General features: G+C 36.8%; 2 protein-coding genes across 2 annotated transcripts; both read right to left on the bottom strand.

Annotated features, from left to right (window-relative positions):
• Positions 1–3,720: 3,720 nt before the first annotated feature.
• Positions 3,721–9,869, bottom strand: LOC125214649 (pleiotropic drug resistance protein 1-like). The gene is made up of 17 exons (XM_048115766.2): positions 9,367–9,869; positions 9,158–9,278; positions 8,890–9,063; positions 8,650–8,809; positions 8,464–8,540; positions 7,210–8,255; positions 6,969–7,129; positions 6,782–6,885; positions 6,550–6,700; positions 6,291–6,460; positions 5,860–6,192; positions 5,486–5,776; positions 5,192–5,409; positions 4,875–5,102; positions 4,624–4,795; positions 4,287–4,541; positions 3,721–4,182 (listed from the first exon to the last, which is right to left on the bottom strand). Exons 1-17 carry the CDS (start codon positions 9,723–9,725, stop codon positions 3,922–3,924), a joined length of 4,281 nt encoding a protein of 1,426 aa, XP_047971723.2. The 5' UTR covers positions 9,726–9,869; the 3' UTR covers positions 3,721–3,921.
• Positions 9,870–12,949: 3,080 nt separating this feature from the next.
• On the bottom strand, positions 12,950–14,426 carry LOC125215784 (WRKY family transcription factor). Its single transcript, XM_048117328.2, has 3 exons — positions 13,962–14,426; positions 13,512–13,888; positions 12,950–13,418 (listed from the first exon to the last, which is right to left on the bottom strand). The coding sequence occupies exons 1-3, from the start codon at positions 14,200–14,202 to the stop codon at positions 13,131–13,133; spliced, it is 906 nt and encodes a 301-aa protein (XP_047973285.2). The 5' UTR covers positions 14,203–14,426; the 3' UTR covers positions 12,950–13,130.
• Positions 14,427–17,640: the final 3,214 nt, after the last annotated feature.

Below are 17,640 nucleotides of genomic sequence, written 5' to 3'. Positions count from 1 at the left end.
TTCAAAGTCGCGAAATAGACAAGAATACAGGACCGGCAGAAGAATAAAGTAGAAACAAACAAATACGATAGTCATTTGTGGCACCCATCATCTGAATTATAGTAACAAGAAGCGTGTCCAAAACGCAATACTGGCGTAACAATTTAAATGTAGCAGTATAAAAAAAACCATCTTGGCCCACGAGATAATCTACGTAGAACCTAAAATGAATAAGATGAAACACTGAAATGAAAAGTTCTTTACAACTGAATATGTTACGACGTAGATTTCTTCACTTCCTCGTTTCATCAAGAATAACTGCCAAAGACATCACTGTTATTATATTGTTGTCGGTACTGATGGTTGTGGCTATAGATGATAGGTATATGTTGTGTACCTCATCAAATGCTTCAAAGATGTCGATGCTAGGCTGATGGATTGTGCAAACCACATTTCGTCCAGTGTTGACAGTGTTCCTGACCGTTCTCATCACGATTGCAGCAACCCTGGCATCTAGCCCAGAAGTGGCCGGGCTCATCCAAGAATATGATTGAAGGATTCGCCACAAGCTCAACCGCTATTGTTAGCCTCTTCCGTTGCTCGGTTGAAAGACCACTTAATCCTACTAGTGCTCCTCTCAATCTCTGGATCCACTTCGCTTGGCAGACGCAGCCATGCTGAGTAAACAAGGGACTCGTACACAGTAACGTTGGGTGAATGGATGTCGTTTTGTTCACAGTATCCAGAGATCCGAGCGAATGTTGCCTGGTTCTTTGGATATCCGAAAATTGTGTCCCATATATTGTGTCACAAAATATGTCCAAAATTGTGTCAAAAGTAATTGATAGAGAAAAGCTTGGTACATATATTGAATCGAATGTCTAATTACGAGAAACATGATTTCATATCAATTGTATCACAAAATTTCAGATAAAAAAAGTGCGTGGGGCTACTTTTTCAACTCTTTGAAGGAGGAATTATATTGTTATTTTTGGTAGTTATGTAAATTATGCTAAATGCCTTGGTTTTATTTTCCTATTTTGAGTCCAATATTTCGTAATAAAATGCCAATATTCGTTTCAGTTGTTGATACTTTGAATCTACACCTCATCACCAAAAAAGTCAGTTGTTAGCAATTTGAACTCACACTCCACCAAAAAAGATGGTGTTCACAATTTAAACTCACACTCCATCACCAAAAACATGAATCCAAATTCATGTTTAACGAAATACTTGTTTCTTGACCTATTTGATGTCATTGAAAGATAATGGAGCCCTGGAATAGAATAAAGGGTTACAAGCAATTACATTTATCCATATAAAGATAATTTATACTCTCTTCGTCTAACAAAACTTGAAAATAGCACGAGTTTAATTTGAAAATGACACGTGTTTATAATCATTAATCACCAACATATTTATATTTTGGCTATTAAGTAGTATTTCTTTATTGGGTTAATTTATTTTATTTTAGTTTTGGGTGGGAGTTGTAGGATAATTTATACTCCCTCCATCTAATAAAACTTGAAAATAGCACGAGTTTGTGATCATTGATCGACAAATTGGGCTATTATTTCTTTATTCAGCTATAATTTCTTTATAATCAATGAAATGAATAAATTTTGATTTTGGACATGCGATTTTTAGGGAATTATTGATGTTCGTGGAGTCCACAAACGTCAATAATTCCCTAACCACCGGCCCACCATACGTTTCTCTCAGCCCCTCTCCGACCATGTGTATGAATGACTTCTCCTTAGAGATGAACACTCTTTCAATGCATGCATAAAATGATTATATATACTCCATATCACAACACTGTATTAAAAAAAGGACTTGTTTCACGTTGAATAATTATGTATACACATACCTGTATTCCCCTTGTTTAACTTGTATGCAAATCCATTTCAAATTTCCTGGAGGGATGGAATCAACTGTTGCTTGTATGTTTCTGAAGTTTCCTCTACCCGTTCTGTCGACATATATGATCATCGGACAGTTCACTTGAACTTTACGTCCTAAATCTAGTGGCATAACCGAGGAGATACTGTTTAAGGCACCAACAATTGAAACTATATTCACAAGAATGACGAGGAGTGCTTTCATCGTAGTAGTATTGTATGACGTGCAAAAAGTATATTATGATGTTTGGCTAATTACAAAAAGTTTGAAAACACTACGGCATATTTATGTAAAAAAAGAGGGTTTGAAATTCCAGTCTTCACTCAATTAATTTCATCTAAAATCATTACCAAAGCCTAGGCGCACACGTCAAGATTTTACTAGTATTTGTCAATTTTCATCCATCCATAGTATTGATTCATCATAGCTTCAAACAAATTCAGAAGTTCCAGTTAAAATTCAAAATAGTTCCAGTTAAAATTCAAAATAGTTACTCCCTCTGTCCCACATAATTTATCCTACTTTTCTATTTCGGTCCGTCTCACATAATTTGTCTCATTTCACTTTAGTACCATTTTTTATAGTAGACCTCATATTCTACTAACTCATTCTAACTCACATTTTATTATAAAACTAATATATAAATGTAGGACACACATTCCATTAACTTTTTCAACTCACTTTTCATTATATTTCTTAAAACCCGTGCCCGATCAAAGTGAGACGCATTATATGGGACGGAGGGGGTACTAGATACCAACAACTGACTTTTTTGGTGATGAGGTGTAGATTCAAAGTATCAACAACTGAAATGAGTATTGGCATTTTATTACGAAAAATTGGACTCAAAATGAGAAAATAAAACAAGGAGTTTAGCATAATTTACATAACTACCAAAAATAACAATATACTTCCTCCTTCAAAGAGCTGAAAAAGTAGCCCCACGCACTTTTGTTATCTGAAATTTTGTGATACGATTGATATGAAATCATGTTTCTCGTAATTAGACATTCGATTCAATATACGTAGCAAGCTCTTCTCTAGCAATTACTTTTGACACAATTTTGGACATATTTTATTATTTTTTATATAGAATATAAAAATATGGCACAAATTTGAATACTGGATGCGCCCTGCCGCCGCTACGGCGCTACCTATGCCACAAATTCAACTTTGGTAAAATGGAGAGCAGTCGTGGAGTGGAGTTGCCATTCATGAATATAATTATGATTCTTGTAAGAGGATTAAATTAATATTAAATATTCTAATAATTTTGAGACAAGAGATCCCTAGCAAGATGAGATGAGAGAAACAACTAAAAATAAAATGTCTATGATATATAGAGTAATATAGAAACAAATTATATGGACCCCACACAATGCACTGAACCGCAAATCAATCTCGGCCCGGCCCGGCCCGGCTCCAAATCACAGCCCTTTATCAATGCCCTTAAATTCTGATAATTTGGTATTAGTAGTTTGGCTCACAATAGGGATAATTACTCGAACGACGCCGTATACACTGTTCTCTAACATTCATAATTTCCAATTCCTAAATTCGGTTCAAAATTCAGATATTTTGTCTTTTTCATGAGTGTTAATTTCTGATTTGCACCGATTACTTATGGAATTCACTATTTTCTGTCGATGAAAAAAAAAGATTATTTAGAGATTTGCATAATCTAAAAAAGTTTCATATTTACTCATTTTGATGCTATATGTTAAAAAATTATTAATACATGGGTTTGTAACCCAAGATGATTTATCTTATTGAGCGAAGTGTGCATAATTTATGAAATAATGAACATTAATTTTGTATAGATGGAGCTAGTGATAAAAATACTTAATAAATAAAATTTCATTTATTCCAAGAAAATTTGCAAAGAACATTTCACATCTCTATCATGTGATAGATAGTGCATAAAGAAGTGAAAAAAATGCTATAGTAATTAATTAATTCGATAAAGCAACAAAAACATTTCCGATATATACTAATACTACAATTTAGTGAAATGAAGATAAATGGCGATGGCCGCCTCGATCATCTTCTCTGGAAGTTGAATGTCCGAATGGAGAAGGCGAAGATGAAAGTGAAAAGAGCAACAAATCCGACAACCATTCCGGCCACCAATCCGAGCTGGCCCTTCTCGAAACCAAAGTAGTCTTTCAAGAACTGTTTCACACTGACGTTTTGGTCAGTCATGACATCCTCAATCTCTCCGAACTGTGTGATGATCATGCCGTACAAGGTGTACGCCATCGGAGTTGCCCAGTAGTACCATCTCACCCATATTGGGATCCTCTGTTACACAAACAGAGCCAAGTAGTTTTGGTTAATATTTTGATCATCATTTTTTATTAGTATTACAAATTTTACATATTTAACTAAGTTAAGCATAAACTTACTGGACGTGGGACGACGAATCCTGAGAAGAGATTCCAGATTCCGTAGAAGAAGGACGAGATGATGGAGGCGACGTTGTGGTTGGGAGTGACCGCGACAGTCATCATGCCATAGAGGACGAAGTTGAGCAACGACATGAAGAAGAAGAATAAGAACCAGAAGAATTTTTCAGCGGTCCAGTCGAATCCCATCATGGAGTAGACAATGAGGCCGTAGATGACGGATTGGACAAAGACGTAAGGAATCTCGATCAGAAACTACACCACAAAACAGTTTGGTTGTTAGTGATTTGGTAGGAACTAAAGAGTGGTGTTGTTGGAGAATGTGATGGTTGCTTACTTGTGAGAATGCATAGGGTAAGGCTGAGTACATTCCGGCTGCTCTCTCTCTGTAGAACACGGTTCTCTCGATGGCCACCACGGGTTGAACTGTGGAACCATACTGGAATCCCAAGAAGTTGATGGAAGCATACATGGAACCCATTGCGTTTAGCAGATCTTGTTGCGTGTCCCTGTAATTCACGGAGTTTATAAGTTTAGTATTCGATTAGGTGCATGTTTGATTCTGTTTTGAGTCGGAGTTCTAGTTACCATTTAGAGCCGAGGTCCCAGAACATGGTGCCGAAGATGATAGCAATAAACATTGTGAATAGGAATCTGACGGCCGTGTAGGGAGGATTCCTCCAGTAAGACCAGTGTTGTTTCCACAGGCAAGCAATGCATTGCGTGAGGAAAGATTGAGAGTACTGTGATGCGAAGTAGAGATCTTGCGTGCCAGGGCGAGGGACGTTCAGTTCCTTGATCAAGGCTTTGTTCCTCCTGCAAAAGCTCAACATTATTAGCATCTGAGATGAAAACTAATGGATGATTACAACATTTTTTGAAAGTTGCATGGTAGGATGACTAACTGGTATAGGTCAGATTTCTTGTAGTGATCAACGAAGTCGACCCCGAGCATCAGTTCTTGAGCGGAAGTGGTGACTTCAAGCATCCATGTAGCTGGATTGTAGCCTTCTTTGATCTTTGATACTCCTTCAACCGATTCAAAGTATTTGATCAGATGGTTTGATTGACGGCCCAAAGGTCCAACGTAGATTTCTTCACCTCCTCGTTTCATCAAGAATAACTGCCAAAGACATCATTGTTATTATAGTGTTGTTGGTACTGACGGTAGTGACTATAGATGAAGGTATGTAGTGTACCTCATCAAACGCTTCAAAGATGTCGATGCTAGGCTGATGGATTGTACAAACCACAGTTCGTCCAGTGTTGACAGTGTTCCTGACCGTTCTCATCACGATTGCAGCCGCTCTGGCATCTAGCCCAGAAGTGGGCTCATCCATGAATATGATTGAAGGATTCGCCACAAGCTCAACCGCTATTGTTAGCCTCTTCCGTTGCTCGGTTGAAAGACCACTGACGCCTGGTAATCCTACTAGTGCTCCTCTCAAACTCTTGAGCTCTACTAGCTCCATCACCTCCTCAATAAACATCTGTGATAGATCAGATCAGAATGGATTATCAGTATCATCAACTGTGAAATTATATACTTATAAGTTTATGAATGTGTAAAAACCTTTCTTGTCTCCGAATCCACTTCGCTTGGCAGACGCAGCCATGCTGAGTAAACGAGGGACTCGTACACAGTAACATTTGGTGAATGGATATCGTTCTGTTCACAGTATCCAGAGATACGAGCGAATGTTGCTTGGTTCTTTGGATACCCGGAGATAGTAATCTCTCCGTCTATGTAACCGCCTGTTTTCCTTCCGGCCAGCACATCCATCAGTGTGGTTTTACCTGCTCCACTAACTCCCATCAAAGCTGTGAGAACACCAGGCCTAAAAGCTCCACTCACACCCTTCAATAGCTCAAGTCTATCTTCAGTAGCTCCCTGAGCTTTCATCTCCTACAATACAAAAACAAGTTAAATATGTTTAGTTCATCTAATCAAACACATCCCCATGACCCCATCTATCTTTCTTTATCTCAAACTCTTCAACTTACTGCTGGCATGTCAACCGAGTATCTAATGTCATCAAATGTGATGGAATGTGGCTCGAATGGGAGCACCATTCCTCTGTTTTCGTTCCCAGTCGCAACAACGCCTTCTCCTGTGGATAAGGATACATTATCGTCTTCCTCTTCGGGTAAGACAGCTTGAGGCTTGTCGAACGCTGCACCATTCATTCAAAAACCAACATTTTAACTTATCCATCCTTTAATGAAAGATCAATTATCTCTATAAGATGAAGTAGATACTCACCATTGAGAAAAGTGAGAGAAGCAAGGTACATAATGTTGAATAGGAACACGAAACCAACAGAAGCTCCTACTCCGATCCAGTACCAATACGTGTCAGTGTAGAATCCTCGGGATTCCATGACACGAATCCCTAACGCCGTCCCATTTACGATCTACACCAATGTTCGTTACGAAAACCATCAATTTTTTACATTCCAAATATTATAACAATAGTAACAGTAATAATGTCTTACTCTGCTCCAGCTGTGGCCTGTGAATTCATTCACCAAAATTGCATTCTGGAAATACATCAATGGTGAAGCATAGTATCCCCAAATCCACCATGACTTCACATCCTCTGCAGTTATCCAAACATTTTATAAGACATTGATCTATAGTAACAAAACATTGCATTCAAATCCATTCAATTTCATTTCATACCTCGTGACAGCACAAAACCACCCAATGCAAAGAGGAGAAGCAACGCAAACAAACCAAACGTGTTCGCAACAATCATATTCCTCCCCGCAGCTCCGATGAATCTGAACAACGCCGAGGCCGCTTGATGCACAACCAGCAACAACAAATACTGCTTCAAAAATCTGCAACCATTGATAAAAATCTCAATCAACAACTCATCAATTTCAACATCCAACTCAACAAAAAAAATCATTCAATCTACCTCGTAACATTAGGATCGAATCCGATGACGTAGTAGGTCAAAAAAACCCAAATACCAACTTCAACGAAGGTGATCGGAATCTTCAACACCCACGAGGGAATCGCGTAGGCCCACGGCGGGAAGAAAAACATATCCCTCTGCTTGTAAAACACCGGGAGCTTATAAATCGTCATAGCCAGATCCGCCATTCCGTTAAACATCACCATAATCACAGTGAAAAACAGAGCGCCGGTGTAGATGCCGCCGTCTGCTATCGTCTCCTTACTCATCTCAGTCCGGAAGAAAACCGTCATCGCAACAAGCGAAATGACCGTGATTTGGAACAATTTGAAGAAGTAAACAAACGAGTTCCTCTTCATCAATAAGTACTCTCTGTCACTGCATGCTTTGAAAAGCTCCTTCTTCCCCAAACCGAATTTCTCCGTGGTCAAAGCCGCGGGATGGCTCTTGCTCTTGTCGTACGGCACGGATAGCTCCTCCGAGAGGCTCCTCCCGACGACGGAGGACTTGAACGCGTCCGCGAACTCCTTGACCGAAATGTAGCGGTAGGGCTGGTCGCGGCGGGCCCAGTACTGCTCCTGGTCCTTCTTCGACGTGACCTCTTGTAAGAAATCGGCGACTCCTTTCCGGTCGGGGCATTTGAAGCCGACGGATTCGAAGAAGGCGAGGACTTGTTCGCGGGGGCCTTGGTAGACGACCTGGCCGTCGGAGAGGAGGAGGATGTCGTCGAAGAGGTCGTAGGTCTCCGGCGCGGGCTGCAGGAGGGAGATGAAGGCGGTGCCCTTCATGATGTGGACCTGCTGCCGGAGCATGTTGACGATTTGGAAAGTGGTGGAGCTGTCGAGGCCAGTGGAGATTTCGTCCATGAAGAGGGCGCGGGCGGGTCCCACCAGCATTTCTCCGGTCGTGACTCGCTTTTTCTGGCCGCCGGAGATTCCTCGGACCATCTCGTCGCCGACCAGTGTGTCGGCGCAGATGTCGAGTCCGAGGACCTTGAGTACGTAGTCGGTGACGACATTTGCGGCGTCTCCTTCCGTCGCCGCCGCCTGCATTCATTTTTATTTTTATTTCATATTTTTGCTAGAGAAACAATACCATGGTATAATAATTAAATATTTCTACTATATTAACTGTCACACAAAAAATATCAATATTAAGTACTGATGACATTAGTATAATGATCATACAGAAAAAGTTAAACAGCTAAGCAGACAAAAAATTCAAAATATATTTTTAGATGTTTTTTGAAAATACCTTCATGTAGATGTCAATATCAGGATCTGGTTTAATGTTGGCTGCTTTCTCTCTCCTTGATAGTTCAGCCAGCATCTCTGTTCAAATTGTTAATATAGTTAATACTAGTACTAGTTAATTAATAATTAGAAAGTCTTATAATTTCACACTGCAAAATGAAGATTAATCTATTGTAACTGAACGAACCGTAGCGAGAGCCAACCCCTTGACATCTGGCTGAAAACGCTAACGTTTCTCTAACGGTCATTTCTCCAATATGAAGATCATGCTGGCTAATGTATGCTGCAGTTTTTTGTGGTATAAACTCTTCCATCCCATGTCCATTATAAGTTACTTTGCCAGATACCTGAGAGTATCAAAAAATATATTAAAATCGTGTTTATTTTAATTAAAAATCTATCTATGTATGTAAATAATTAATCTTACTTGAAGTGATTCATCAAGCTTTCCTGCCAGAGCAAGCAAAAGGGTTGTTTTCCCGGAGCTTGGAGGGCCTAAGAGCAAAGTCATCCTACTTGGCTTGATTATCCCACTAACATCTTTCAAAATTGTGAAGGGCTTCTTTTGGCTAGGGAGTAAGTGAAGGGTGTTTAGAAATCCCTGAAAAAAGAAATTACGAATTAAATATCAGTTACATGTCGCGTGTATATTGATGATGTCATCTCACTATATTCGAAAGAGAATCTTAACGTACCTCTATTATGTTGATGTTGAAATTGATGAAAGTAGGAAGAGATCTCTTTGCACTATAGGCATGTGCATCAATGTTGAGATTCTGAAACCTCACTTCAATTGTTGGTATTTCAATCCCAACCCTAACCAAAAACAATGCATAATTAGATAATTTAGATTACACCTCCAATCAACAAAAAACACACAAAAAAAGACCAAAAAAAAAGGTACCTATCAAGTCTGTTCCTATGTTTGAGCAAGAACTTCTCATTATCATCCTCCACATTGGTGACCAACCTCTCCACCAACTTCCTCTTGTCATCATACCCGAGATTCTCGATCTCAATCTCGTTGGCGCCCTTTGATCCGAAGATGAGGCCTTTCCTGAGGCGGTCGAAGGTGGGCAGCTTCTCGAGGGCCGCCCACCTCAAGGCCTCCTCGTCATCTTCCTCACGCGCAGAGCGGGAGAAGACCTCCATTCCCGTGTTTCTCCATATGTTGGAGCTGTTTGCGCGGTAGCTAGCGCTTCCTCCTCTCGTACTAGGTGCTCTCAAGCTATTGCTAGCTCTGTAAAGTTCCCCTGTGTCCATTTCTCACAACAAAATCTCTCAAAACCAGTCTTTTTTTTAGTCTTTTCTTGAAATTTGGAGATGTTAGAGATGATCCTCTTCCCCTCAAAAGGGGTGTGGGATGAATGAATGAATGAATGAATGAGGAGCAAGTTCAGTTTTCTTGCAGTTTAGATGCAATGAAAGAATGAAGATATTGTTTAGTTTGTTGAATTGTTGCATGGAAAGTGTATCATATATGTATATATAGGTAAATGGGGGGTGATGCAAGTGAAATTTTAAGGCGGCTTTACTCTTCAAAAAATATGAGTTTTCTCATTTGAAAAGTCATGATTCTGAATTTTACTTGTATTAATGTATCTGACGGCATCAGTGACCAAAAACTTCCAAGGCTTCTAGTATTTGGAATTTGGGTCAATTTTATGCTTCTATGGTTGCTAGAATCTGATTGGCTGCTGAGGCATAAGGTCAACCTAATTAGGCCTCAATTTTACTATTTACTAGCTCATTATTTAGTGTTTGTTTTCGTTTAATTAATTGATAACATGTGTGTAAAACAGTAAAAGTGGTGTTAATTAAGTTACTGTAATATTTATCCCAATTCTTACCCTGATTTGGGAAAGTGAACAGTGTAACAGATTTTGGTACTTAAATCACCAAATTTAATATAATGATATAAGAACTTTTAACTCTGACAAGTTTATTGTAGAATTAATTATGAAGTGTGTATATTAACTGTGTGCATATAATAATAATGTAGTAATTTTTAGATATTTCCCCTTTTGGCCTAACGTTTGGTGCAAATAATTGATATTGTAAATGCTTTTTATTACTTAGATGCTCAGCTTGTCATAATTTTAATTTGTTCAATTTTAGTTGAATTTTTGGTGACGGGCTGACGGCCTTTAGCCTATGTATATAACTAGTTAAACTTGAAAATCCCTTCCATTTTTATATTCAAACAAAGTTTTAGGTCTCAAAATCTTTTTATTATTTATTATTTTTTAAATAACTCTATCAAAGAAGTATATTATTGACTGGACATTATTGGAGATCCTAAAATATAAAATAATAATATCTTGCTCAATTATTTTTATTTGATATGCGACCATTGAATGAGGTATGAGACCATTACGGTCGCCCATTTCCTACGAGCTTCAAATCAACCAACCTACTCTTATTATCACTATCAAGATAAGACTATATTCCTATTATCTTATAATATATACAATTTAATCTTGCTTTATTTTCATAAAAGAAAAAGAAAAAAAAATCTAGCTTTAGCCAGGTCTAAAATCAAGATAAGACTATATTATCTTACAATAAATACAATTTAATCTGAAGAGCGAGTGCTTTATAATTATAAGGAAAAAAAAAATCCCAGCTTTAGCCAGCTGTAAAATCAAGATAAGACTATATTATCTTACAATAAATACAAATTATACAATTTATAACTAAACAGCTCGTACTTTATTTCCATAAAATAGAAAGAAGAAAAATCTTTATTTCCATAAAATAAAAAGAAGAAAAATCCCAGCTATAACCAGGTGTAAAATCCAGATAAGACTATATTATCTTACAATAAATACAATTTAATCTAAAGAGCTCGTGCTTTATTTCCATAAAAGAAAAAAGACTAAAAATCCCAGCTTTAGCCAGGTGCAAAATTAAGATAAGACTATATTATTTTACAATCAATACAATTTCATCTAAAAAGCTCGTGCTTTATTTCCATAAATAAAAAAAATAAGAAGAAAAATCCTAGCTTTAGCCATGTGTAAAATTCCTACTTTGACTTTAATTCCTCATTTTGTAAATTTGGTTGTCTCTTCCTAGTATGAAATATCAATATAATGGTGGAGTAATCAAAATAAAGATTAAATGAATATAAAAAAAATCAAATAATTAAGATTAAATGAATTAAATTTGGAACCGATTGACTTTTGAGTTTTGGGTATGAAATTCAATAGAAGTTTTCCGCATTCTAGAAATTATGTATGGTGAGTCCGTAAAACCTTGCAAACGATGTCGTTTTTTATGCCCCAATTCCTTGTTCATTATGCCATAATTCTAACTATTTTTCCTTGACATACAAGCACATTATAATCTTTATGATTCTGTTCTCAACTACAAGAGGAAATAATATACCTTCAATTTAGTTCGTTGATAGTTGCATTTTATGTAACCAACTTTGACTATATTTGCCGACAACCATTTAATACCATCTTAGAGTTTTATATTATTACATTTTTCTTCTGGCAGTAGGGGCCTTCAAATGTGCTTGATGATAATAATGTAAAACTTAATGTATACTCGATAGGGATTCTTTTTAAAATAAGAACTAGTTTTAAAAAACTAAATTAACTTATTCTCTAAAAGATGATATATTAAGTATTTTTCTTATTAATAACACATTTAGATAAAGATTTATTAAAATTATTAATGAGCATCAGAGAAATGAAAGTATAAACCTTCCTTGATTTCTGTCTACCAATTTTTTTAAAAAATGTGATCGTATGCGTCAAATTGTTTGAGCAATCGGTTAGTCAATTGCTTCATGGATAGATTGAATGAAATAAATTCACCAGAATTAAAAAAATAAATATATAAACATTGAATAAAAGGAAAAGTCAAATAAGAGTTTGGAATTTTGTAGCAGTAAATTAAGGATGAGTCTTATACTCTTCTTCAAGTCTTACACACGTTCTAGTCGTCGTGCGCATCTAGATGGTCGTCTAGTCCTTTCCTTTTTCTTTTAGATTTATCGTGTGCTTTTTCTCCCCATTTCACAGGGCATAATTATTGATGCATAATATGGTACATTTAGAGTCAATGAGAATAATAAAAATTTAATCCAAGGGACTAGTTACCCTTGATAATTACAAAAATAAAAATAAAATAAATTGTGAACTCGACTGTCCTCGCCAAAAAGTAAAATCTGTTCCAGTTAGTAGTATTATTATTCTAATAAAAATAAAATCAACGTAAACAAAACACAAAAATGAAACCAAACCAGATTTCCGGATCAAATAAAAAAATATTTACTTTTAGTAGTTTATAGTTAGACAATTGCTTCTAGAATTGCACTTATATATTATAATATTTTGATTTTTTGAATGATTTGTTCTTCAATCAATGCATCTTGGGTTTTTAGATAAAAATACGTGTCCAAATAAAGTGCATAGATAAAAATACATGTCCAACAATATAAGGATTGGGCTTATAGTATGGAACTGGAGGTGTGATTTGCTGTTATTCTCATTGGCACCCTATATTCCTGAAAAATATTTAGCAAACAAACCCAAAACTTCCAGGAAACTAACAATAATGCCCCCACATTTTCATGGGCATTGCATTTCTATACAGAGTTCATAACCAGACTACATCCCCTTTCAATAACTTCAAATTCTGGTTCCATCATTAGTTTCACAGTTGAGCCAACACGGTGGAGATGGCGGGGAGGTGCTGAGCAACGAGGCGTCCCGCGTCTCTCCACAGGGAAACCTCCCTTTCTTTCTCCTCTAGCTCCCGCACTGCGTATTCTAAAGCTGCTTCAAGCTCTTTTATCCTCTCTTGCTGCCTCACCTCCATCACTTGGTACAACTTTCTCTCAAGCTCTCTCGGAGATACCCCGTGGAACTCATCCGTGCCATATTCGTGTTCTTCGCAGCACGCATTTAGGCTCAATTCACCTGCATTCTGCTCCACATTCACCTGTGCCATCACAAAATTTGGGGAAATCAATTCAAATTCATTAAGCCTATCATCAAGAAATAAGTGATCAATAGAAAATCTGGCATTTTGTACCTCTGGATGTAAGACTTCTCCATCCTCTTCGAGATGTAGACGACCGATTTCAGCTTCGAGTTCTGCCTCAAGTTGATCCATTCTCGAACTACCCTCCAGCCTAAATTGATCAATTTCAGGCTGATTGACATCATTTGGGGATGAGCATTGAATCGATTCATGCTGCTCATCATACATGATTTCTTCGACATGAGCTCTGGTGGATGCCGAGGGCATGTAAAGGTGTTCGTCGTCTTGATTTTCGATCTCTGTTTGGAGATGCTGCAGAAGAGATTCAACTCTTTTCCTCAACTCAGCCATCTTGTTGAGCTCAGTTCTAACCAGATAAATCATACCATACCCAATTCCAACGTTGACCGGAGCCTCTTTCCCAATTTCTGCAGAGACAAACTCACAATTCACAAACGATTCAATCGAAGCTATAATCGCATACTATATTCACAAATTTACCTGAAAAATCTTCCGAGGAAGGAGATACCATTCCTAATTCACTCTGTACATCCAGATCCGCATCGATTTCCCCTTTCCCCCAATTTCTCTCTGCAAATTCTGTTCTCGAAAACCTAGATTTCCCGCCATTGAACCAACGCCGGAAGATAAACGATGGCGACATACAAGTGAAGCTCCGGCAGATCTCTGTCCTCCGCCGCGGCCTCCGATCCTTCGCCGCCGCAGCACCGTCGCAGCTCATTGTGGAACAACAATACGAAGAAGTCTGCTACGGTAGGCTACTTATTATATACAGAATTTGAATCGCATTGCTGAATTAAGTAATTGGAAATCTGATTTCGAGTTTCCATTAATGGCGGGCAGAGAAATTGAAGAGCGTTTGGTGAGTGAGCAAATAAATCGATCACGAGAATTAAGTGAGGTGCTTCAAATTCATTCAAGGTGGAGGGAAATTTTGAAAGGTGACGATTTTCGAGATTTCTGTATTTAATTGGCTACCTAACGCAAAACCCAATATTTAATGCCTTTAAATGGAAAGTGCTTCAAATGGCTAAAGTAAATGATTGCCGATTCAAAGTTGGCAATTTTTTGTAAAAACCACGTGAATGTCAAATTCTAATTCACCTCGCAGCTAAAAAATTTAGTTGAAAAATTTAATAAAATTTGAATTTATTTGCCATTATGTTGTGAAGAATTATTTTGTGCGTGGACATCAGGACATCATTGCCAGTTAGTTAAACAATGAAGTACCCCTCCGTCCGCTATTAGGAGTCTCATTCATGAGCGGCACGGGTTTTAAGAAACGTTAAGAAAAGTGGGTGGAAAAAAATTAGTGGAATAGGGGTCCCGCTTGTATATATTAGTTTTAAATGATATGTGAGTGGAATGAGTTAGTGGAATGTGAGACCCTATTACCATTTATAATAAAAGTGAACCGGAACTCTTATTCGCGAACGGACTAAAATGAAAAAACGGGACTCTTATTCGCGGACGGAGGGAGTATTATTTATTTATATTTTAAACTGAAAATATCAATATTTATAGGAAAGTAATTGTAAAACCCATTTTGTTTGTCCATGTGCTTTGTTACACTTGGTAATATTCTTTCCCTTTGTAAAGAGTGATAGGCTAAGGATTCAAAGCTCATACAAGATTATTAACCATATTAGCAACTACTAAAAGAAACACAAAGTATCATTAAATTTAGACCATGTAATTAATATTCAAATACGTATCACGTCTTCCATAGGAAACATGTGGAGTATTAAGACACGGTGGTAAGAATTAGATTTGATATAAACCGATTAAATTTTAACTATCAGAATCCCACCATCGACAATTGTGTATCGATCCCTCGTGTATAACGTATAGACTCCTTAAAAAAATACTACAATTTCCATTATAACCAAACAAAATTAATACACACACATAGTACATGTTAAAAGCATGTATATAAGTCGTAATTTATGCGATAATAAATACATGGCTTCAAAAATATTGTTATTTGCAGTGATATTTTCGTGTGGCTTCAGGGCATTCATTATTTATGTGCAAGTGTTTTTCCATTGCAGATATATGATTATGATAATGGAGTATTTATGTAGAGAAGTGACTAAATATATCTAATTTATACGATACTCATAATTTGCACATCTAATCACACGGAATCGGCTTAGAAGTGGGCTTTGCAGTTATCGGCCCTGAGAGTTTAGTGTCAATTCTGTAATTATAATTTAAAAAGGATGTAATAACAATCAGTTTTTACTTTTTATTATTGTCATGTGTATGTAGTCGTAGTACTTTTATTTATTAATTTTCAATAAAAATCTCTTCACTTTTCTTGTCTATTTAAAAGTAGAACGACTTAAATCCATTCCTTTTATAACATTCCGGGCCTGATGTGTAGATGGGTTTAGGGTGGATTGGCCCATTTATCCAACACAAGCTTGTGTGCTTATAACCTACTACTAGTATTTCATACTCCTTTATAACTCTATGATCTCTCTTTCTTCCAATAGAGGTACAAGTAGACATCAGTCACATCACCACGGTTCATGAACCACCGGTTCCCGGTTCGAAACCGGCGGTTCCGATTCAAAAAAATATGGAACCTGAACCGGCCCGCCTAGGGTCAGGCGGTTCCGGTTCCGGTTCCAAACCGGTTCAAAACCGACGGTTTTCAGACGGTTCCGGGCTGGTTCCATGGCGGTTCCGGTTCGGATCGCCGGTTCAATGCCGAATTTTTTTATTTTTTTTTAAATTTTATTCCGGTATAGTACTAATTGTAGAGTTGTAGTTGTAGTTGTAGTCTTGTACTATCGAATAAATAAATAAAACGAGAATGACAATTGACAAATGGAGTAGAAGTCGACATTGGAGTTGGAACAATTGGAATTTTATTGAAACAATCATACAATCATACAAATTTGAACGATATGTGAATGTCGATATTACAAATACAAATATTGAAACTTGAAATTACAAAAGAATCAAAAGACTTAAATAAAAAAAATTGAAGTAAAAAACAATAAATTATAAATGTAAATAGATAGTATATATATATACTCTTAGTCGGCGAATGAGATGTTTCTAGATAACTAAATTGAGGATACCTTTAGCAATTCAACCTTAATTGTTGAGTTTAATTTTAACCATCAACAATCATGGTAGAATTGTCAAAAGTCTCCCGGATTTAGTTTTATAGAGAAGTCTTCTTCACCGATTAGAGTATATACAAATATAATTATGTAATTGTATTTGTATATTTTAAAGTTGAAACAAATTGAAAAAAAAAATAAAGGAAAAGGACTTGAGCCCAACTTAAATTTAAAGCTGAAAAGCTGTCGGAACCGGCGGTTTGATAAACGGTTTCTGATAGAAACCGGCGGTTTCTGCACCCTACGCCTGCATGCCTATACCCTACGCCAGTGACGGTTCCGGGCCGATTCGGACGGGCCGGTTCGGTTTGGTGACGTCTAGGTACAAGGTGCTTAGTTATTTTGGATTAATCTATAAACATTTTAAAGCATATAGTAATAGTGTGCCCCTTTTCTATTCTCTTAACAAAGTATATTTAAATAACTCTGACCAAAGGTTTATTTGTAGTGCCACAATTTTTTGTTATTTGATAAGACTTTATATGTTTGACTGAGATGTATATTACTCTCTTCATTCCAGATAATTTGGGACACTTTAATTCGGCACGGGTTTTAAGAAATCTAATGGAGAGTGAGTTGAAAAAGTTGGTAGGATGTGGTTTATACTTTTAAAGTATTAGTTTTATAATAAAATATGAGTAAGAATGAGTTAGTGGAATATGTGATCCACTACCAAAAATGGTAAAAGTGAAGTGAGACAAATTATATGGGACGGACCGAAATGAAATACTGAGATGAATTATCTGGGACGAAGGGAGTAACTTTTAAGACGTTAATAAAATTTTGTTGTAATTATAAATAGATTAAAATAAGTGAATAAAACCTATAATATATTAACCTATTAATTAATAAAATAATATATGAGCCCTAAAAAGACATAGTTATAATTTTTTGGCTTGATAATTTCACCTTGTAGCTAGATAGATAGCATAAAAATTTCCAAAACCTATACGATACATACTAAACTATTACTCGATAAAAGATCTTTTATTGTGATTTATCACAAGAAACTCATTGCAGTA

This window comes from Salvia hispanica, chromosome 3, assembly GCF_029641045.1.
Source record: "Salvia hispanica isolate PSC_SH4W2 chromosome 3, Shi_PSC_v1, whole genome shotgun sequence".
Lineage (NCBI taxonomy): Eukaryota > Viridiplantae > Streptophyta > Magnoliopsida > Lamiales > Lamiaceae > Salvia > Salvia hispanica.
This window is presented reverse-complemented; position numbering and strand designations above follow the sequence as displayed.